General features: G+C 44.0%; 1 protein-coding gene across 1 annotated transcript in view; it reads right to left on the bottom strand.

The window, feature by feature from the left end:
• Nucleotides 1-17,984, bottom strand: part of LOC147617413 (vesicle-associated membrane protein 727-like) — a 30,475-nt gene extending 12,491 nt beyond the window's left edge. The window contains exons 1-3 of the mRNA XM_086775668.1: nt 17,595-17,984; nt 16,927-17,110; nt 16,706-16,826 (exon numbers count right to left, since the gene is read on the bottom strand). Coding sequence (XP_086631794.1) covers nt 16,706-16,826; nt 16,927-17,110; nt 17,595-17,784 — 495 coding nt within the window. The 5' untranslated portion in view covers nt 17,785-17,984. The remainder of the gene's footprint in view (nt 1-16,705; nt 16,827-16,926; nt 17,111-17,594) is intronic.
• Nucleotides 17,985-24,017: the final 6,033 nt, after the last annotated feature.

Below are 24,017 nucleotides of genomic sequence, written 5' to 3'. Positions count from 1 at the left end.
GATCATGCCGCTGACCCTCATACGTCTGATCATAGAGCCTTCCAAAATCCTCATCCTAGGCATACTGCTCTTTCATCTCATCAAGCTCATGATGATAAGCAAGTGAAACTGCTGAGACCTGTGGCTTGCGAGACAAAGCATCTGCCACATCTTTCTTTCTGCCTTCCACATGTACAATCTGAAAGTGGAACATAGACAAAAAGTTGGCCCATCTTATATGCTTCTCAGAAAGTTTAGTTTGCGTGAGGAAATAACGCAAGGTCCGATGATCTGTCTGCACAGTGAAATGAGCCCCAAGCAAATAGTGTTTCCATGTAGAAAGAGCATGAATTACAGCCAACATCTCTTTCTCATAAACCTGTAAATGCTTCTCGCCATTCTGTAATATACGACTCTCATAAGCTATCACATGTCCTTCTTGCATGAGAACTGCCCCAATGCTGTTCCCACATGCATCGCACTGGACAACAAAAGCCTTTCGGAGATTTGGTAATGCCAACATGGGATCCGAAGTAAGCTTTTCTTTAAGCTTTTTAAAGGCTATAATTTTCCTATAATACCAATACGGGATCCGAAGTAAGCTTTTCTTTAAGCTTTTTAAAGGCTGCAATTTCCTAATCAGCCCATCGAAACGGAGTTCCCTTCTTAGTTAAAGCATGAAGGGGCGAAGCAATCACAGCAAAATACCGTATGTACTGCCTGTAATAAGAACACAATCCTAAAAAGCTGCGTACATCATGCACGGACCTCAAATCTGGCCAATTGAGAATTGCTTCCACTTTCGAAGGATCCATACGGACTCCAGTTTTAGACACGATATGCCCCAAGAAGTGTATCTCTTCCAAGAAGAACTCACTCTTCTTGCCATTAATGACCAATCTATGTTTCCGACGCTCTTCAAACACAATGGCCAAATGCTTTCTATGCTCCTCCTCTGTGCATGAATGCACAATTATATCATCAAAGAATGTGCCCACAAACGCTCTATGAGGCCGGAAAATCCTGTCCATCATCTTGTTAAATGTGGCAAGAGCATTTGTCAAACCAAAGGACATAACCAAGAACTCATATAACCCAAAAGTGGTCCGAAATGCTGTCTTACACACATCCTCGGGTCTAATGCGTATCTAATGATACCCGCTTTCAAGTCTATCCGACTAAAGACTGTGGAGCCCTGTAAGCGGTCCAATATGTCATCGATCCTCGGAATAGGGAATCGATTCTTGATGGTGTTCTTGTTTAGCACCCTGTAATCTATACACATGCGCCAAGAACCATCTTTCTTTTGTACTAAGAGCACATGTAACACGTGGAAGCTCTGGGTAGTCTTCTTTCAGTCCTAAACACTCTTGGAAACCTTCTGATGCAAAAACGCACCATCTGATGCAAAGACGCAGGTGGAGAGAGAGTGAGAAGTGCTGGAAATTCAGCATATACTATGGTACAAAAAGGGTACATATCTTGCAGCCCTTGGCTGCCTCCTTGAAAAGGTGGTTAACCCTAAAATCTGTCCCCTATGGGACCTCTAATGATCCAATCCCCTAGTGGGAGAGAGTGCCTACAATGAGGAGCACCCTTTGCCTTTTATACCTCTCTTGGACTTCTTGGACTGCTGGTAAACTGGCCAGTCTTGGGCTTGCCACCATTGTGTTTCATTTCTGCACTCTGCGCAAGCGAGAGTGCGTCCTCAAAGGTGGCTGGCCTAAACATACGCACCTCCCATTGGATTTGCGTGTCCAGGCCATACAAAAACTGCCCTTTCTTGTCCGTATCAGATAAGCCTAATTGCAGACACAAGGTCGAAATTTTATTGGCAAACTGAAGGACTGGTTGCGCGTTTTGACGCGCTCCCCTGAACTCGTCTTCGAGTCGCTCAAGGTAGTGGGGCGGTAGAAACCGCTGCTTAAGGTCGCGGACGAACTCGTCCCACACACAAGCTACCATACCTGCTCTGGTGTGGGGATGAGCCCACTGAGTCCACCAAGGAATGGCCTCACCTTCCAAGTACCAACTAGCTAAGATCACTTTGTCAATATCTGTTTTCCTAACTGCGGCAAAGTAAGCTTCAAATTGATGTAACCATGAATAAAGAGTAGTGGGATCGAGTTTACCATTATACTTACTGAAATTCATTTTCTCGGGAAAATGATTCGAGGGCGCTGCCGGTGTCAATCTGGCGTCCAAAGCTCTGAGGTAACGCTTGTGTTCCACTCGTCGCATGGCGTCGTCTTCTTGTTGTCGAATCTCCAATGCACGCATCTGCATCTCAAGCAAGGAGCTTGGCTGCGGCTGTGACCCCGCGAGAGGGTCCCTGTGACGAGGATCTGGTATCTGGGATACGGAAGGAGAGGGAGGAGAAGATGGAAAACGCGACGCTGGAAAGCGAGAACGCTCCTCCAGAGCCAAAATCCGCGCCTTCTGCTCATCCGCATTATCTGCTGGAACATGTCTGTGACACTCAAGCCGGTTGCCCTAGCTGGGCTGCCTGGTGCACTCTGGTCCCATGGTTCTGGTTCTCTCTCGTCGCCGAAACTCGCCATAGCGGGAAAATGCAATTCCTTTCCGGAACGCAATCTGACCATCCACTATCGTTGTGGGAGACTTCCGGAGGCTTCCGGAGGCTAAAAACCAACCGTCCTTCAAGGGACAGGAGTCACTCCGAAAGGGGTAGTCCACCGGCGTCTAAAAATCAACCACACGAGCGAAAAAAATTTTCTGGTTTTCTTTGCTGAATCTTTGTCCTTGAAGTGAGCTCTGATACCACTGTAATATGCGGAAGAAAAGGTCTTTATTGGCTCTGGGTAGTCTTCTTTCAGCCCTAAACACTCTTGGAAACCTTCTGATGCAAAAACGCACCATCTGATGCAAAAACGCGGGTAGAGAGAGAGTAGAGAGAGAGAGTGAGAAGTGCTGGAAATTCAGTATATACTATGGTACAAAAAGGGTACATATCTTGGGCTGCCTCCTTGAAAAGGTGGTTAACCCTAAAATCTGTCCCCTATGGGACCTCTAATGATCCAATCCCCTAGTGGGAGAGAATGCCTACAATGAGGAGCACCCTTTGCCTTTTATACCTCTCTTGGACTTCTTGGACTGCTGGTAAACTAGCCGACTGCTGGTTGGCCAGTCATAAATGATTTACATGCCATTTAAATTCAGCCGACTGGTGTTCTTGCCTTGCCATCATGCGCCTACAGCCGCCTTGCTTTTTTGCTACAGCCGACAGCTCCTGTACTCAGCCGACTGCACCCTGGTGCTTCTCCAAGTCCAACCTGGCCACTTCTCTATCTTGTGCTCCACACTATGACTCTATCTGGTTCATACTATTTATCTGTTTGCCCCCTCTGGATCTAGCCCTGAGATTGTCCATGGCATCTATGATGCACATGACAGCACAGGTGAGCAAAAGGGTGATAAGCTAGGCTGGATCAACCCCTTTTTTAACAACTCCTGTACCTGGCTCATAATTTCCTCTTGTTGGGCTGCACTAACACGGTACGGTGGTCTATTTGGTGGGGTACTCCCCAGAATTAGATCAATAGTATGATCTTCTGGCCTTTCCGGAGGAAGTTCTCCTAGCAATGACTCGGAAAAACAATCCTGGAACTCACGTAAGAAATCAGTCATGTCTTTATCTAACATAGATAAATTATAGATAAATTAGATTTAGACTCATCATCTTTTGCATCCTTTACAAAAACCAAGTACGCGGAAAGATGCTTTTTCATTGCTAATGAAATGGCCGAAGCTGATACAATAGGAACAGATTCCCCTTTAAGCTTTACATCCAAAATATGCTCTTTCCCTCTATGAGTCAAAGTAATCTTCCTATTATACGTATCCACCACCGCATGTACTCTATGGCACCATGGCATACCCAACAAAACATCGCACCCATCAAGTGGCATGATGAAGAACTCCTCATTGTCCACACAACCCTGCACATGAAGCCTGAGCTTCCCAATAAAAGAGGTAACGGGTTCTGCATACCCAAGACAAGCCATATTAGCCTCATACAAAGGCTCCATCTCCTCTGCGCGGATCCCCAATCGGCCAGCCAAATCCGGTGAGATAAAGTTGGTTCTAGCACCTGTGTCAAAGAAAATCAAGGCATTCTGATCTCTCACTTTGCCCCATGCCCTGCACAACTCAGTCTCTTCACCACCTGGTTGTTCCCCAACAAGATCAAGAACTAATCCTACAGAAGGCTTTGGTTTCTTAGACTTGGACTCCCCTTTAGTGTCAGAGTCCTTTTGGGACTTTCGCTTGGGACAATTAAAAGACATATGTCTCTCCTCAATACAGAAAAAGCACTCCCGAGCATCCATCAAAGCCCGTCTCTCTTCAGGAGTTCTCTTGGGCATTGGTAACTTCTTATACCGCTTCACTGTAGACCCTTTTGCACCACGCGAAGCATGCCCTAACTTTTCAGATTTCTTGCTTGAGCTTTTACTTCCTTTAAATCCAGATGAGACTCCAGTGAGTAACGCATTTGCCGTCATAGCATTCTCTATCATCTGCGACATATTTGTTACTCGAGTCTTTATGCAATAGTCACGCACTTCCTTAGGCAGTCCACAACAATACTTCTCAACCTGCTCAGACAAAGGCACTGCAGATAAGAAGTAACTGGAAGTAAAGCTTCCCAAAACTTCTTATTATAATCCTCAAGATTTTCACACTTCGATGCATCCAACTTGTGCCATGCTGTCATTACATCCACTTCAAAAGTAGATGTGAGCCACACGGAAGAGAACACCTGTTTAAACTGTATCCAAGTAGATGGTGCTATGCCTTGCAAAAGAAGAGTGGACCACCACTGCAATGCATTGCCCTTGAGAAAAGTCGTAGCTTTTCTCACCTTAGAGGATTCCGTGTAACTTCCACCAGAAAAAGCAGCATCAAATTGCTATAAAAAGGTAAGTGCCTATAGCTTGTCTTTGGCCCCGCTGAACGTGCCAAATTTCACTGCAGCTCCCCCTTCCTTATAATCGTTCGCCTTACCCATAGGCGTTAGATTATCGTAAGGAAGTGGCTTCACAAGATTGCTACCCCCAGCATTCATGCCCATCATAGGGTCAACATTGCCAGTTCCCACACCTGGCATACCATACATTCCTCCCATGTTTCCAAACATACCACTATGCATACCAGACTGCATGCCCCCACACATTTCCGGGCTGCATGCCCCCATACATGTTTCCTTGCATTCCGGGCTGCATACCACCATACATATTCCCTTGCATTCAAGGCTGAAAATTAGCTCCAAAATTCCCTTGCATACCCATGCCTCCCTGAGGGTAACCCCCAGTCATAGATTGGAACACAGAGCCACCACCAAAACGGCCTGGATGCATAGACTGCTGCGGAATAGGTGGCTGTCCGAAAAAGGAACTCTGTGAGTTTGCACCATAAGTGTTTTGCATGTTCGGAAAATGTCCAAAAGAAGGATCGTGTGGGAAGGCACCACTATTGCCCTGAGGTGGGTTCCTAGAAAGCACTTTCTTCTTCTTCTTCTCAGGCTCAGAACGGGCTCTCATAAATTCAGCAAACTTCTCACTTTGAGTGAGCTACATAAACACATCCATTACCCCTGCCAAACGAGCTTTAAACTGAGCATCATCTTTCTCTTTACTAGGCATGTCTTCTGGCTGCGTTACATCCTCATATCGTGCATCTTCTACAGCCTGTTCTCCTGCAAGAATATCCTCAGATTCATTTCTGTCAGGAGAGGTCTCTTGCTCTTCCTCTTCATCATAAAAATATTCATCTTCTGGGTCTGGCATGCTGCTGAAATTTTCAGCAATAGCTTTCCTCGAGACAACCACGAGCTCACCCCCTTAAGAAAGTTGATGATGGGTCCCGGCAACGGAACCTTGAAACCAGCCTCTGGTAGAAACCAAAGTGCGGTAGACTAGCAATCACCTATCCAATTGTAGTCCAGACAAATAACAAATAAACAAGAGCTAGAATGCTCCAAAACAAAAAGAAGAACGACACCTATTGGCCCCAAAGCTTGGCGCCCCTCTCGGTATTTCTTTATTCAATTTCAATGGAAATGCTTAATTGAGTACAACAAAGCCAGTCAAGGAAAAGAAACCTGCATGTCCACTCTGGCAACCCTCAAGACCTCTTAGCATAGAGGATACACATACAGATCTGTGTCCCACAAAAGCAACACACTGTTGTCTCCTCTAATCAACCAAGACAACGCATTTCTGTCAGGAGAGGTCTCTTGCTCTTCCTCTTCATCATAAAAATATTCATCTTCTATGTCTGGCATGCTGCTGAAATTTTCAGCAATGGCTTTCCTCGAGACAACCACGAGCTCACCCCCTTAAGAAGGTTGATGATGGGTCCCGGCAACGGAACCTTGAAACCAGCCTCTGGTAGAAACCAAAGTGCAGTAGACTAGCAATCACCTATCCAATTGTAGTCCAGACAAATAATAAATAAACAAGAGCTAAAATGCTCCAAAACAAAAAGAAGAACGACACCTATTGGCCCCAAAGCTTGGCGCCCCTTACGGTATTTCTTTATTCAATTTCAATGGAAAAGCTTAACTGAGCACAACAAAGCCAGTCAAGGAAAAGAAACCTGCATGTCCACTCTGGCAACCCTCAAGACCTCTTAGCATAGAGGATACACATACAGATCTGTGTCCCACAAAAGCAACACACTGCTGTCTCCTCTAATCAACCAAGACAATGCATTTTTGTCAGGAGAGGTCTCTTGCTCTTTCTCTTCATCATAAAAATATTCATCTTCTGTGTCTGGCATGCTGCTGAAATTTTCAGCAATGGCTTTCTTCAAGACAACCACGAGCTCACCCCCTTAAGAAAGTTGATGATGGGTCCCGGCAACGGAACCTTGAAACCAGCCTCTGGTAGAAACCAAAGTGCGGTAGACTAGCAATCACCTATCCAATTGTAGTCCAGACAAATAACAAATAAACAAGAGCTAGAATGCTCCAAAACAAAAAGAAGAACGACACCGATTGGCCCCAAAGCTTGGCGCCCCTTTCGGTATTTCTTTATTCAATTTCAATGGAAAAGCTTAACTGAGTACAACAAAGCCAGTCAAGGAAAAGAAACCTGCATGTCCACTTTGGCAACCCTCAAGACCTCTTAGCAAAGAGGATACACATACAAATCTGGGTCCTACAAAAGCAACACACTGCTGTCTCCTCTAATCAACCAAGACAATGCATTTCTGTCAGGAGAGGTCTCTTGCTCTTCCTCTTCATCATAAAAATATTCATCCTCTGTGTCTGGCATGCTGCTGAAATTTTCAGCAATGGCTTTCCTCGAGACAACCACGAGCTCACTCCCTTAAGAAAGTTGATGATGGGTCTCGGCAACGGAACCTTGAAACCAGCCTCTGGTAGAAACCAAAGTGCGGTAGACTAGCAATCACCTATCCAATTGTAGTCCAGACAAATAACAAATAAACAAGAGCTAGAATGCTCCAAAACAAAAAGAAGAACGACACCTATTGGCCCCAAAAGCTTGGCGCCCCTTTCGGTATTTCTTTATTCAATTTCAATGGAAAAGCTTAACTGAGTACAACAAAGCCAGTCAAGGAAAAGAAACCTGCATGTCCACTCTGGCAAACCTCAAGACCTCTTAGCATAGAGGATACACATACAGATCTGTGTCCCACAAAAGCAACACACTATTGTCTCCTCTAATCAACCAAGACAATGCATTTCTGTCAGGAGAGGTCTCTTGCTCTTCCTCTTCATCATAAAAATATTCATCTTCTATGTCTGGCATGCTGCTGAAATTTTCAGCAATGGCTTTCCTCGAGACAACCACGAGCTTGTCAGAATATGCAGCGGAAATGACAACCAAACTTGGGTAGACAAGAGCAAGTAGACTGCAGAAAATAATCAGAACAAGAAACACAGAGAGATAGGTGTGTAAACTCTTCTCTATACACAAGATCCCGAAAAACTGAATGAAGAAGTTGTGGGGGCTGAGGGGCAATATATACATCTCCATGTGAGCAGTCGGCCAGCTTCAGATGGTGCCCACGACTGAGAAAATACCCACGACTGCTGAAAATAGCAGTCGGCCAGCTACAGATGCCTACGCCTGAGCAAAGCAAGTTGGCCAGCACTCCTACAGCCCACGACTGATGTAGATCCAGTCGGCCAGCAATAGGGTGCTCCTGGCATCACCTGGCAGCCCTCCAACCACTAGGAAAAAATGGGAAAAATAGGGAAAAAATACGGGGAGTGTGGAAAAATGATATACGGGTGGGCACACCCACAACAGAGGCCCTGGTGTATACAAATAGACAGGAGATGACTTCTAACACCCCCTCTCAGCTCCTGGCTGTGTAACCAACCCCAGGGAGCTGGAGTGCCGCCTGAGCGTAGCCTGAGGTAGAGACTTCGTGAAGAGGTCCGCCGCATTGTCCTCCGTCGAACAATAAAGGAGCAAGATGTCACCCGCCAAGATCTTCTCACGTACAAAGTGATACTGTATCTCTATATGCTTGGTCCGGGCATGGAAAACCGGGTTCCGAGCAATAGCTATACAATTCTGGTTATCACACTGGATGACTGTGGGCTCCCTCTGTGGAAACCCCATCTCGCCTAGCAGCCTCCGCAGCCATACAACCTCATAAGCAGCACCACAAGCAGCCCGATACTCTGCCTCTGTCGAAGAAAGGGCAATAGTTGGCTGCTTCTTGCTGCTCCAAGAAACTGCTCCTGAGCCGAGGGTAAAAGTGTATCCTGAAGTAGATCTCCTCGTGTCTGGATCTCCTCCCCAATCTGAGTCACTCCAACCTTGGAGCTTGACTCCATTCCCTCCTGTGTAAAAGAGTCCCAGATCCTTCGTACTCTGCAGATACCGCAAGATCCGCAATCCTGCGTCCCAATGAGTCTTCAATGGCATCTGCATAAACGAGCTCAACAGCCCCACGGAGAAGCTCAAGTCCAATCTGGTGTTCAGCAACCAGATCAATGAACCAACCAACTTCCGGTACTGCGAGGCATCAACTGGCTCACAAGGATCTGTAACGGTTAACTTTGTGTTCGGGTCCATCGGCGAAGTAATAGGCTTGCAGTTCTCCATCCCAAAGGCCTCAAGCAACTCATGAACATACCGCTGCTGAGAGACGAAAAACCCCCTCTGGGTCTGCCAGATCTCCAACCCCAAGAAGTGGAGTAAGCCTAAGTCGGTCATCTCAAACTCCTTTGACAAGGCAGCCTTCACTCCAATGTGCTCCACATGACCGCCGGTGAGAATGAGATCACCCACATAAAGGATGATGAGTGTGACCATGCCGCGTTCCCGAAAGAGATACAGCTTCGGATCTGCAACCGATCTCTGAAATCCAGTCCGAATAAAGAAGGAATCAATCTTCTGATTCCAAGCCCTGGGAGCCTGCTTAAGACCATACAAGGCCTTACGTAACCTGTAAACCATCCCTTCCGATCCTGGAACAATAAAGCCTGGAGGCTGCTCAACGTACACCTCCTCTTGCAGGTCACCATTAAGGAACGCAGATTTTACATCCATCTGGTACACGGGCCACCTCTGAGAAGAAGCAAGGGCAAGAACGGTCCGAATCGTGGTCATCCGCGCTGTCGGTGCAAAGGTATCCTCGTAGTCGATGCCTGGCCGTTGAGCATAACCCTTAGCCACGAGCCTGGCTTTGTGTTTGTCCACCGACCCATCAGCCGCGTACTTGGTCTTAAAGACCCATTTGACACCAATGACCGACCGCTTCGACGGCCTCGGTACCAACTCCCAAGTGTTTTTCTTCTCGATGGCATCAAGTTCCACCTGCATGGCTTCCCTCCAAGTATCCTGTGAAAGGGCTTCCTTTACAGAAGTGGGCTCTTTATCCCGCATGATACGAGACATCAGAGCATAGTTCACCTGAAGAAGCTCCACCGTGTTGCTTTTATCTCGGACTCGATGTGATCTTGGAGGGCCGTCCTCTGTGGTCCACTCAGAGGGTAGCTCCGTGACACCTGACTCCCGAAGGGTGTCTAACAACCACCTAGGTACTCGAACAGATCGTGGAGCCTCCTGTGGTCGCGGGGGCTCAACTCCAGCTGCGGGCTCAACCTCCTGTGATGACTGAGGTGGATCAACTGGAGTGGTAGACTGGGAATCATCATCAGACTCCTCTGGATCTCCAAGAAGTGGCGGCTCCTCGACAATGGATGCTGGAACATGCTCGTCAAAGACCACATCCCGGCTGACAACAATCTCGTTCCTCTCTGGATCATACAACCTATATCCCTTGGAAAGAGAGTTATACCCCACAAATACCAGCTTGCGGGACTTGGAGTCAAGCTTCCCCCTCTGCTTCTTCGGAATATGTACATACGCGTCACTCCCAAAGACACGGAAGTGCGAGACATCGGGTTTCATGCCAAAATATGCCTCAAATGGAGTCATATGGGGTACAGAAGTCGTCGAAGAGCGGTTAATGGTATGGACAGTTGTTGCCACAGCCTCACCCCAAAGTGGACAAGGAAGATCACGATGCTCCAGCATGGTCCTCGCCATCTCCACCACAGTCCTGTTCTTACGTTCAACAACTCCATTCTCCGAAGGCGATCCTGTATTGGCCAATTCCCTCTTGATGCCATGATCTGCACAAAACCGGAAAAATACAGTCGAGGAGAATTCACCTCCTTTGTCAGCCCTGAGAGTCTTGACCTGGAATCCAGACTCTTTCTCCACCATCACGTGCCAATCCTTGAACCGAGCAAAAGCCTGGTCCTTCTGTGAAAGAAAGTAGACCCACGTGAATCTGGTACAATCATCAACAAGCAGCATGAAGTAGAGAGATCCTCCCAAGAATGGTATCTGCTGTGGTCCACACAAGTCAGTGTGAATCAACTCCAACGGTTTCGAAGCCCGCCTGGAAGCCTGCTTCGGAAAGGATTCCCTGTGCTGCTTACCACGTATGCAAGAACTGCAGCGTCCTTGCCTATTTCCAACATCTGGCAAGCCAACCACCATCTGGTCCCGGAAGGCGCGCCGCAAAGCATCCACATTTAAGTGGCCAAAACGAAAGTGCCACAAATCTCCGACCTGAGAGCCTGTCAGTGAGGAGAGTGCAGAGAGCTTGTAGATGCCGTTCTCCACACCGCCTTCCCAAACAACTTTGCCTGTCTCACGGTCCCTTAGAGCAACTGAATGCTCCTCAAATTCCACCCGAAAGCCAGTCTTGCATACCTCATGCACTGACAAAAGATGAAAGCCCAGAGCAGGGACATAAAGAACACGGGAAGCATGCTTGCCCCCCTTGCCGTCGGGAATAATCTCCATCCGGCCCTCACTATGAATCGGAATAGTGGAGTTATCGCCAATAAAAATACGACCTGACTGCCGTTTCAGATCCAGGAAGAAGTCACGGGATGGCGTCATGTGCCTGGAAGCACCACTGTCGAGAATCCATTCCCGGGTATCCTTTGCGGTGAAGCCAACTGCCTCCTCGCTCGAAGATGATGAAGCATCAGAGTCCACCATCTCTAAGTGCACAAATGCCAGAGTCTTCACAGCTGAGGCTGAGGAATCAGCACTCTTCCCTGTCCGCTTAGGGCACTTCCTCCAGTAGTGGCCTTTCTCGCCACAATCATTACACGATCTTTCGGCCTTCAGCTTCTCTCGTTCTGGATCAGGCTTCTTCTCAGAAGACTTCTCCGGTGAAGCCTTCCCTTTGCCCTTGTTGGTATTACGGCCTATCGACCGTTGGCCAGTTAAGGCCTCTGAACCTCCGCCGTGAGGAGGGTTCGTAAAACGTTCCTCCTGGTCCAAGACCACTGGCACAAGCTCCTCCCAGGTAATGGTGCTGAGCCTGCCACTCGTGATCAACGAGGAATAGAAAGCGGAATACTGACCAGGCAAGTGGGAAAGTAACGTGATGGCCATATCTTCGGATGATATCTCTTTCCCAGCTTGAAGGACTTCCTGCTGAAGGGCCTGCAGCTTGTTAATGTGTTCCCGCATCGTCGAAGACTTTGCAGGGTTCATAACCCACATCTGCACTTCCAAGGATATCCGCTTCATGGGTGACACCCTCTTGTACAAAGAAGCCAAGTGCTCCCATATGCCTCTCGCCAGCGTCATGTGCTTCACATGGTTGATCACCTGTGGTGTGCAATTGAGGAATATAAACGACCGGACCCTGGCGTTGACACGGTCCCACATGTGTGCCTGTGCCTCTCGGTCCTTCCTCGTCGATAATAACTCCCCTTCCTCAGCTTCCGGCCGTGGCACCCCTATGATAATAAAATCAGCAAGGTCATATGACTCCAGAACTGACTCCATCATGACCTTCCAGATGCCATAATTGGACCCGTCCAACTGACGATCCACTGGGAACGTGGGGAGAGTCGAAATCTTCACGTGCTTCTCAGCCATCTCTAGTAAATCTGCCATCTAGGAGAGTAACCTGAAAGGGTGGGTGGGTGGGTGGGAAAAATCTGAAAATCTGAAAATCTGCAAGTGGCTGTCCAGCACCTTTGCCCGCCTTCCTCTTGCACCTTCTCTTCCCGTTCAGCCCGAAACAGTCCACCAATCAGCAACTTGTTGCTCCCCCTCTTGCTCAGAAAAACGCCCAAGATCTCCTAGAGCCTAGGGCTCTGATATCATGTCAGAATATGCAGCGGAAATGACAACCAAACTTGGGTATACAAGAGCAAGTAGACTGCAGAAAATAATCAGCACAAGAAACACAGAGAGATAGGTGTGTAAACTCTTCTCTATACACAAGATCCCGAAAAACTGAATGAAGAAGTGGTGGGGGCTGAGGGGCAATATATACATCTCCATGTGAGCAGTCGGCCAGCTTCAGATGGTGCCCACGACTGAGAAAATACCCACGACTGCTGAAAATAGCAGTCGGCCAGCTACAGATGCCTACGCCTGAGCAAAGCAAGTCGGCCAGCACTCCTACAGCCCACGACTGATGTAGATCCAGTCGGCCAGCAATAGGGTGCTCCTGGCATCACCTGGCAGCCCTCCAACCACTAGGAAAAAATGGAAAAAATAGGAAAAAAATACGGGGAGTGTGGAAAAATGATATACAGGCGGGCACACCCACAACAGAGGCCCTGGTGTATACAAATAGACAGGAGATGACTTCTAACATAGCTCACCCCCTTGAGAAAGTTGATGATGGGTCCCGGCAACGGAACCTTGAAACCAGCCTCTGGTAGAAACCAAAGTGCGGTAGACTAGCAATCACCTATCCAATTGTAGTCCAGACAAATAACAAATAAACAAGAGCTAGAATGCTCCAAAACAAAAAGAAGAACGACACCTATTGGCCCCAAAGCTTGGCGCCCCTTTCGGTATTTCTTTATTCAATTTCAATGGAAAAGCTTAACTGAGTACAACAAAGCCAGTCAAGGAAAAGAAACCTGCATGTCCACTCTGGCAACCCTCAAGACCTCTTAGCATAGAGGATACACATACAGATCTGTGTCCCACAAAAGCAACACACTGCTGTCTCCTCTAATCAACCAAGACAATGCATTTCTGTCAGGAGAGGTCTCTTGCTCTTCCTCTTCATCATAAAAATATTCATCTTCTGTGTCTGGCATGCTGCTGAAATTTTCAGCAATGGCTTTCCTCGAGACAACCACGAGCTCACCCCCTTAAGAAAGTTGATGATGGGTCCCGGCAACGGAACCTTGAAACCGGTAGAAACCAAAGTGCACTCAATCTCGTTGGCCAACCCTTGAGAAAGAGCTTTATGCTGTGATTCATGCTCTCAAGGTTTGGAGACATTATTTATATGGCTCCAAGTTTGTGGTATTGACTGATCATCAGTCAATCAAGTATGTGTGTGATGCGGATGATTTGAGAGGAAGGAAAGCTCGTTGGGCTGAGTTAATGCAAGATTTTGATTTTGAGATCCGTTATCAAAAAGGGTCCATGAATAGTGTTGCAGATGCGCTTAGTCGAATTAGAGAGGTGAATTCTTTGTCGTTCACTGAGATTTCTACTGACTTATTTCAGTCATTGAGAGGGCTTTGCAGGACAGATAGTTATTTTGGTCCATTTTGGCAGAAGATCCAGGACGGGAGCTCATTGATTGACCAAGACTCAATGACTGAGCAGTCTACCATTCAGGCTGCAGGAGGCCAGTGGTGGATGATTCGGAATGGTTTACTATTCCGTAATAACAAGATTTGTGTACCACAGATTCCGGACATTAGATCCAAGATTCTTAAGGAGTGTCACGACGCCCCTTCTGTTGGACACCCTGGGATACACACGACGCTATCGTTAGTGAAACACACTTTTTATTGGCCAAAGATGAAAGGGTATGTAGAAGATTATGTTCTCAAGTGTCAAATTTGTCAGGCAAATAAAGCTGAACGCTTTAGACAGGCTGGGTTGTTGCATCCTTTGCAAATCCCAAGTAATAAATGGGAAAGTATTTCCATGGATTTTATTACCGGATTGCCAAGAACACATCAAGGCCACGATTCTATTTGGGTTGTGGTAGATCGCTTGACAAAAATGGCTAGATTTTTACCGATCCGGAAGACTATTACAGCTACGCAATTAGCACGACAGTTATCGAGCAATTGTTTAGACTGTACGGGTTACCGCAGGACACAGTCAGTGACAGGGACTCTAAGTTTACGAGCGATTTTTGAAAACTTGTTTTTGAGAAGTTGGAAACAACTTTGAATTTAAGTTCCTCAAATCATCCTCAATCTGATGGCCAGACTGAAAGAGTGAATCAAATTTTGGAGGATATGCTTCGAGCATATGTATCCAAAAGACAGAGTTCATGGAAGGATTATCTTCCTATGTTAGAATTTGCATATAACAGTACTAAGCATACGAGTACAGGTTTTAGTCCTTTCATGCTTATGTATGGTTTTCAACCTAGATCACCTGTTACGGTAGGATTCTCAGGACTTCAGCATGATGCAGCACGTAATTTTTTGCAAGATATGCAAGAAATGTTACAAGTTGCGAAAGAATCTATTAGAAGTGCTCAAGACCGAGACAAATTTTATTCTAATAGACATCGTTCACCCAGAGACTTCTCTGAAGGAATGATGGTGTATTTGAGAGTTCCGAAAGATTCCGAGACTTTACGGACAGGTCGATCTCCAAAATTATCCCCTAGATACTGTGGACCATTTCGTATTACACAAAGGATTGGTTCAGTTGCATATGAATTGGATTTACCTTCTCATGTGAAAGTTCATCCTGTATTTCATGTCAGTAGACTTAAGGAAGTACTGGGTGGAACAGATCAGTTAGTTAGTCCTCAAGAAATTATAGATGTCAAGGACATGACATTTGTTCCGCACGAACCTGAAAAGATTCTTGAATTTCGTGAAAGAAGATTACGTAATACGCTTATCACGGAATACAAGATCAAGTGGAAGGATCGTGTTGAGGAGGATGCTACATGGGAGACATTGACTACTCTTCAGAAAGATTACCCTGGCTTTTTAGTGAGCTCTTAGAGGAAGGGAAGTATGTCATGTGCACAATGTGTATCTGTGTGCTACACGCACACAAGACTAGCTTCGAGGTTTGGGAAAGCTTGGAGCTAGGCAGGCTGATTGGCGAGCTGAGTTAGGGATAGACTAACGGGCGGGCACCCAAGTATGGACAGGCAGGCACCCAAGTGTGGACGCCTAATGACCGGCCAAGAGCCTATAAAAGGGTGGCCAAGGTTAGTCATTAGTCATATAGAGTCTCACGTGATTTGTGAGAGTTCTATGGTCTGGAGCCTGGATCTAGTGCAGACGTGCACCTGCTTTACGCAACCAGCAATCTCGAGGCCCGCGAGGGTAGCTTCGTGGCGGTATGGGACGTCGCGAGGTGGAGATTGGTCGGTACGTCAACCTAGTTAGCTCAGCTCGTGGCTCGGTGGGGACAGCCAAGACTATGGGCTTGCCCACCACGGCTTGTCATGGTTGGGAGGTGAGTCAAGCCTGCACCCCCATGTTGTTTGTTTGTTTGCAAGTTTCGAGTCTCATACCAGGAGCGTTCAACGAGGAGATCCGGTGGGGATTTGACACGTAGAGATCATTCAAGAAATAAAAATATACAACGGAGCGATACGTGGAGAGAGAGAGAGAGAGAGAGAGAGAGAGAGAGAGAGAGAGTATAGTACACAGGATTGGATCCCAATAACCCTCAAAAGGGCTCCCACCGGTAGGCGTATTTGCTTGTATTGTTGTATATGTAAATAGACTGACCTTCAGGGCTGTAAATTCCTATTTGTACTGACCATAGGACTTGCAGAATGCTGAAGACTTTGGGCTGACTGCTGGTCTCTAGTGTGGAGTATGGAGCACACATCACACTCATACATGGAATTTGTATATGCATCCATTCTCCTTTTGCATCGTGTGTAGTGTTTTCTCAAGTGAATCAAATATTAAGATCTCCTCGCCCACACTCGCGCATAAAAAGGGCCAGGGGGCAGCGGCGGGCGGGCGGGCGAGAGAGAGAGAGAGAGAGAGATGCTTGTGTCATGTTCCTGCCTGCAAATCTTCAGCCTTGAAGTATTTGCATGAGCACGGAGTGAATATGTGACTTCAATGTCAACTGGGTATTTGAAGTGATGATATAGTTGGTTTGATGACAAATATTTGCTGAAATAACAAAATCAAATAGCTGCAGGGCTGAGTTACAAAGACAATTCCCAGACTTCCTGGCCATAGAAAAAAACCATGGGTACAAACCTTCTCAATATTTTCGATAACAATTCCTCTCGCATCAGAGAGAGTCGATTTGACTCTAGCAATCCTGCTTAATTCCTCAGGATGATCAGTACAATACTGCATATGCTCTTTCAGTTTCGGCCTGCACAGATCCATCACAAAAATAAATACTGTCAAAACATCAATCCCTTCACGGTTACAGTAAAAGCATAAACCAGTAAGGTTCAAACAACTATCCCTACCCAAATTCTTTGTCAAGACTGTAGGCAACATCAAAATTGTCTTCGTATCCGAAATCTATGTCAAAATCATGGGTTGTGTTGCCTCGGCCCTCACCGTACTGTTTCTTGAAATCTTCTTTTACTCGCTCCAAGAAAGCATAGGGTGCTTCTCTGCCAACACTGTCGCTGGCAACCACTAGATATACTGTAGCAAACAAAGCAAGCGAAATAACCTAGGAATTCATTTCAGATGCCTTAGCAATGCAATAAAAAAACCCTAAAGTCCAAATTCAGATGTTACAAAGGCCAATTGCAGAAAGAAAACCCTAACAATCGACTTGAAAAACCCTAAGAGTCCAACAGTGAGATGGATTTCACGTATGCACGCTACGGAAAAAAATTAAAGAAATGCCAAAAACCCTAACAGTCCAAAATCAGAACATAGAAAACCCTAAAACAGGCCTGTTAAAGAGTAAAACTCGTAGCCTCACAAAAAACAATATATACAAAACCCAAAAAGCCACAGAAAATCTGGAAACATAGAAAACCCTAATACACAAAAAAAAACCCTAATAGCCACAGAAACGCCGAACATAGAAAACCATTATCGATCAGATAAACGCAAAACCCTAATTGCAACATGCAGAGAAATCATAATAGACACTGCGGTGCAGGGTAAGGCAAGTTACCAAATCCATCGTCGACAAGATAGTTGAAAGAGTGACCGTCGCAGGCGTAGGTGTGCCTGCTGTTGAACGGCGGCAGCTTCTCCAGGCATTGGATGGCGATGGTGCTAAAGTTGCCGGAGAAGGCCGTGTGCTCGGCCAGCACCACGGATCCTTTAGCCACGAAGCTGTAGATAAGCGAGTTTGTCCCCATCGCAGCGCCTGATCGATCAGAATACACCCAGAGACGTAACAAATGCAGAGTGTTTATTAATTACTAGTATTGTACCCGTGCATTGCTGCGGCCGACCAAGGTTCCATAAAAAAAACTATTCCCTCTCTACAACCATCTCTCTCACACACATGCACATGCACATGCACATGCCTCTCTCTGTCATGTACACACTCTCAAATGTTGAAACTCTCTCTCTCTCACATGCACACACATATACACACCCGCTCTCTCTCTCTCTCTCTCTCTCTCTCTCTCTCTCACACACACACACTCCCACACATAGAAGTGCTCTCTCTCTCTCTTTCTCTCTCTCTCTCTCACTCACACACGCGTGCATGCACACATACACACACACTCTCTCTCTCTCTCTCTCACACACACGTGCATGCACACATACACACACACTCTCTCTCTCTCTCACGTACACATACACATGTAAATATATAGTATATACAATATTATGTTTTAGATACATACACCTATACATAGACAGATGTACATATATACATGTATTTAAAAATATAAATACAAACATCGACATAATTTAATTAATTTTGATTAAATTTTAATGTGCGGAGATGGGTGATAAGTTGTGGTTACTTTTAAATATATAGATAGATATATCATACACACTGAAAGATCCTTGCCCTCTCCGCGATACAAATTCGGGGGTGCGAGCAACGAGAGTAGCCCTTCTTGCGCGGGGCAGGGTCCCTCACTCGGGGCCTCACCCACACGGATATCCGGACAAGAGACTAATCCCTCGGTTCTTCCAAAACCAAACCCAGAAAAACTTCCCTTGCCCGAAAAGCATAGGCAATTCCTCCCCACGGGTATTTTTACTATAGCGTAGTCAAGAGCTTTAACTAACTGAACTGATCCGACCGAACACGTAAGTCCCATGGTCAGATCAAGGAAAAGACTTGCACTTGGATCATATAGAGACCAACGCTTTTTCCCTCATTGAGAGGCACAGCCATTGATTCTTTTCCATAGAACAATTTCTATCCGGAATTTACTTCATCTATCGTACCATAACGGAATTGAGTCTCATTTTAGGGATCCATCAGTCCAGCCTAACCCCATCCAATCCCATGGGTTAGCTAATTGCCCAACCATTGTAGTGATGGGATCCAATTAGAAATTTGGTTAGGTTTTGTCCCGGGTACCAGGAAAAAGAGTTCCCAGGTCCCCTAGCCGGATATTCATGCAAACTTAAAGCTAGTCACACCACTTACACACCCAATATGAAATTACCTTTTTCACAGATTCAGCTAACTTTAAAACAATCTTATAATGAAACCATAGTATCACTGATCATAATCCTCCAAAATATCCGGTTGAATTCTCATTTCCAATCATTCCTTCATCGGTGTACCTATGGCATCATTGGTAATAACTATAACGCTCACCACCTATCCACTTAGGGGCCTTTTTGATAGTTCCTAGCTCATAGTACTCGGTAATATATTCACTTTATAAAAATCAAAATAGAATCTCCGTTGAAGATCAGCAAGATCAACCAACGAATCCATATATAAGAGCCATGGACTCATCCATTGAGGACCAGCAAGGTCAATCAACCAGATCCATGCCCGGTTTCAGAAAACAGCTCTTACTCCTTGTTCCAATATCTTCCTCGTCGATGCACATGTGGGTATCTTTGGTGACCCAGAGCCCGAGCACCATATAGTCAGCACCCTCTAGGATTCTTCGCAGGTCACTTAGCGCTTCACTCTAGGCCACTTCCTTGGTCCCTCATCCACTGTACCGAAAGCTCACCATTTAAATCGAACCGAGGCTGATCAAGACCTTGGCCGACCTTGCTACGCGAGACGTCCTCTGTTGACTCTCCATCAGCTGTTGCAACTTTATCAGTTAGGTCTCCACGACCTCATTCACAAGACAGTCAAAATGCTTCCCCAACATTCTTGACATAAAACAGTCATTTAAAAACAGGTCATAAATACAGTTTCTATAATGAACTCTCGTCTTTCCACATTGTTCCACATCAATCCACATTACTTAATCCACATTCATTCCATATGTATTCCCATTCTCATCACATCATTTTCCATCTCATCACATCTTTCTTCATTTATCCTCATTAGATCTCATCTACTCGCATCTACCCATATCCACATCTCATCACATCATATTCATTCACATCTCATATCATCCATTCACATCTATCCCAATTTACATCACATTCATTTCACATCACATCTCATTCATTCACATCCCGATTCACATCACATCACATCTCATCCATTCACATCCCATATTATTCATTCACATCCCGATTCACATGTCATCACATCTCATTCATATCCTAATTCAAATGACATCACATCTTATTCATTCACATCCCGATTCTCATCACATCACATCTATTCACGTCCATCACATTCATTTACATCCATCACATCACATTCATTCATATCCATCACATTCATTCTCATCACCATCCCATCCGATACATTCTATTCACATTACATCACATCACATCTATTTACATCATGTCTCATTCATACACATCTCATCTCATTCATACACATCTCATCTCATTCATCCACATCCATCCAATCGTTCACATACACGACTACACACATCTATCCATACACATCCACATCCACATCCATTCTTTCACATACACATCCACATCCCTTCTTTCGCATACATATCCACATCCATTCTTTTACATACACATCCACATCCATTCCTTCACATACACATCCCACATCCCCATCCCTTCTTTCGCATACATCCACATCCATTCTTTCACATACACATTCACATCCCTTCTTTCGCATACATATCCACATCTCATCTCATTCATCCACATCCATCCAATCGTTCACATACACGACTACACACATTTATCCATACACATCCACATCCACATCCATTCTTTCACATACACATCCACATCCCTTCTTTCGCATACATATCCACATCCATTCTTTTACATACACATCCACATCCATTCCTTCACATACACATCCACATCCCCATCTCTTCTTTCGCATACATCCACATCCATTCTTTCACATACACATCCACATCCATTCTTTCACATACACATTCACATCCCTTCTTTCGCATACATATCCACATCTATTTTTTTACATACACATCCACATCTACATCCACATCCACATTAATGTACTTTCCATCTCACCCTTTCACATATCCTCTCATCTCATTCTCATTTCATCATTCACATCCACATCCATTTTCATTACATCATATCTTATCGCATCCCATTTACATCTTATCACATCCATTCATATCCTATCGCATCCCATTTACATCTTATCACATCCCAATTACATTTATATCTTATCACATCCCAATTACATCTTATCACATCCGTTCCACATTCTCTTCCCATTTAGTAGTTTTAACTACCTTGATACTGATAATGGGACTTTTTCTAAATTTCTGCCAATTGCTTGGCCTAGATAAAGGTTCTTTTTCTCGACGACTATTTCCATATTCCTTCTTAATTCCTCAATTGAGTTATATTCAATATTCCTCTTTTGAATAAAAGAATTCATGGGATTCACAAAAATCAATTCTACCCATATTTCCACTTTTGATGAATAATCATAAATTGAATTATGCAAAAAATTCATCTTCTTCCCATTTGATTTCATGGATATCAAATACCATGGGAATTCCTCTTTTATCATCAAATATTTCTCATAAAATAAATTCATCTAAAATAAAATACCCATTAATTCAATATGCTAGGAATTTCTCTTTTCCCATCTAAATGATTGAATTCCAATTGTCATAGGAATTCTTTTTTTACCATTTAACTATTTCTCATAGATAAAATAAATTTATCTAAAATTTATATTTAAATTTAAATAAAATATCCAATAATTCCAATATGCTAGGAATTTCTCTTTTCCCATCTAAATGATTGAATTCCAAATGTCATAGGAATTCCTCTTTTAAATAAAATATCCAATAATTCCAATATGCTAGGAATTTCTCTTTTCCCATGAATTCCAAATGTCATAGGAATTCCTCTTTTATCATTAAATATAATTACCATAATTTTTTTTATTTCTTATTTATTTAATTACACAAACTTAAAAATTAGTTTTCCATTGAATGTGACAAAACCCATTCTTTTAGCCTGGGATATTCAATCCTAGAATATGATAGGAAGTCCTCTTTTCACGTTATGCATAAGAATGAATTATGTATCAATTTCTTAAAAATTTTGCCATAACTCTGCTGCTATTATACTGGCAATTTTCAATTTTTATGAAAAGAATAAGACATAGTAAAATAATTAAGATAGTATAACTATCTTTTAGCATTAAATTATCCCATAACATTACCATATTTTTCAAGCATATAAGTATAAAAACCATTTTCTTAAACCTCTAGCTTCACAAGCCTAGAGTTTGATTTGTGAATAGAGAATTTCTCCATGAGAAGCATTAATTGAATATAGAATAGGTCATAGAAATGACCATTCTTTGGGGGAGAGCGAGATATGCTAAAAAACATTTTAATTTAAGCATAAATGGAAACTTTATAAGATTTATCACTAAAATTCATTAGAGAGCTTCAATTGCATTAAAGAGTCATTCAATTGAATACCTCTCAAGCTTGAGAGTGGTTGAGAAGTAAGAAACATTTAGAGATTAAGAAAAGACCATAAAATCACTCTTTACCTCTTATTTTGCTTGATTCTTTAGTCATTGGAGAGGCCCCCAACCAATCAATTGGTTTAGTATGTTGATGAAGACTCCAAAAAAGGTTGAAGAGAGAGAGAAGCTCGAATCTCTTCAAATTGTAGAGGATTTTTAGAGGATAATAGAAAATATCATTATTTCAGTATAATACTGGAATGGTATAGTTCACATATTTTTTTACAAAGGGCTAAGGGTCTATTTATAGGTGAAGGAGCCTCTAACCAAGTCCAACTAGTTTCTAGAATTTTCCAAGTTCAGTTTGGCTGAATTTGGACAAGATTTGGACCAGTTTGGCTCCCTTTTTGATTTGGTTTGATCTAGGAGAGAGGAGAGAGAAAAATATCTTATTATTTTTTAGTTTAAAACTCCTCCACACATGTGAAATAGGCGCCTCTTTGAAGAGCCCCCTTCTCCTTACCAAGGTGTCAAAAATGTATCATTATACCCAAAATATCTCATTTTTTTTAGTAATATTCATAGTTTTTTTTACTAATAAACCTTGTACTCAGTCAACTCTTCATCTTATTTGGGCATTTACTCATTTTTGGGTATTTTTCTTTTATAAATTGGATTTATCTCCTCCCCCCACACTTGGACTGATCCTATTGGCCCCCATAGGAGCCTTAATTGGACCATAATCCAAAAATTTTTGAAAATCTAGACCCTTAGGCTAAGGTCCTTTATACCTATTTTTAATTAATTCTAATTGCACATTGGAAATTTTCTTTTGAATTTCTGTTTCAAGGAAAACCATTTTAGACACTAGGAGAATTTTTATATCCAAAAATATCTCAATTCTAGACTACCTCCCTGTAGACATTTTCTCTCTCTAGGCCAAAACAGGGTAAAACGGAATCTTTCTTTTATTTCAGAGAGGGGAATAATGATAAGATCAGAAGGGGAGGTTCTTACTCCTTTACACCTCAAAAGCTAGAGGGAGGAATCTTACATCCTACCCCACTTAAAAAATGCGACCTCATCTCGCAACTGGAGGCGGACAACTCTTTTCCTTAAGATTCAACTGGTTCTGGGGTTCCTTATAGTCTGGTCAACCCAACAGAATCTTGGGATAAAGATCCCTTATATAGAACTCATTATCAGATAACAATTCATTCATATCATATCATTCATATCTTTAATACAATAATGGTCCATTGAAAATTCCATCTGAACATTCCTCCATGGGAGTTTCAGTTATGCAGGTTTTTAATTTGTCATCCCTTAACTTGATCCACTGGGTCAAGTGTTAACAGTAGCAATTTTTCAGTATAATCCACTAATCTCATACTGATTTGCTGAAGTCATTATCGTCATTCCAATTACGAACATCATCACAGGGACTCGTCCCATTCATCCTCATTGTGTCTTTGTTCAACTTATCGCTTTTCAACCAAAATTCAGGAATCATATCCAAATCAACTCATCAATTCTCAACCAGAACCACATTTGAATTCATTATCTGGATAGCATTTGGATAGCATTTTTGCTTGTAAT

Source organism: Cibotium barometz, chromosome 36 (genome assembly GCF_041138505.1).
Source record: "Cibotium barometz isolate CiBa-2024 chromosome 36, ASM4113850v1, whole genome shotgun sequence".
NCBI classification, from domain to species: Eukaryota; Viridiplantae; Streptophyta; class Polypodiopsida; order Cyatheales; family Cibotiaceae; genus Cibotium; species Cibotium barometz.
The sequence above is the reverse complement of the archived record's forward strand: the minus strand, read 5'-3'. Positions and strand labels throughout refer to the sequence as shown.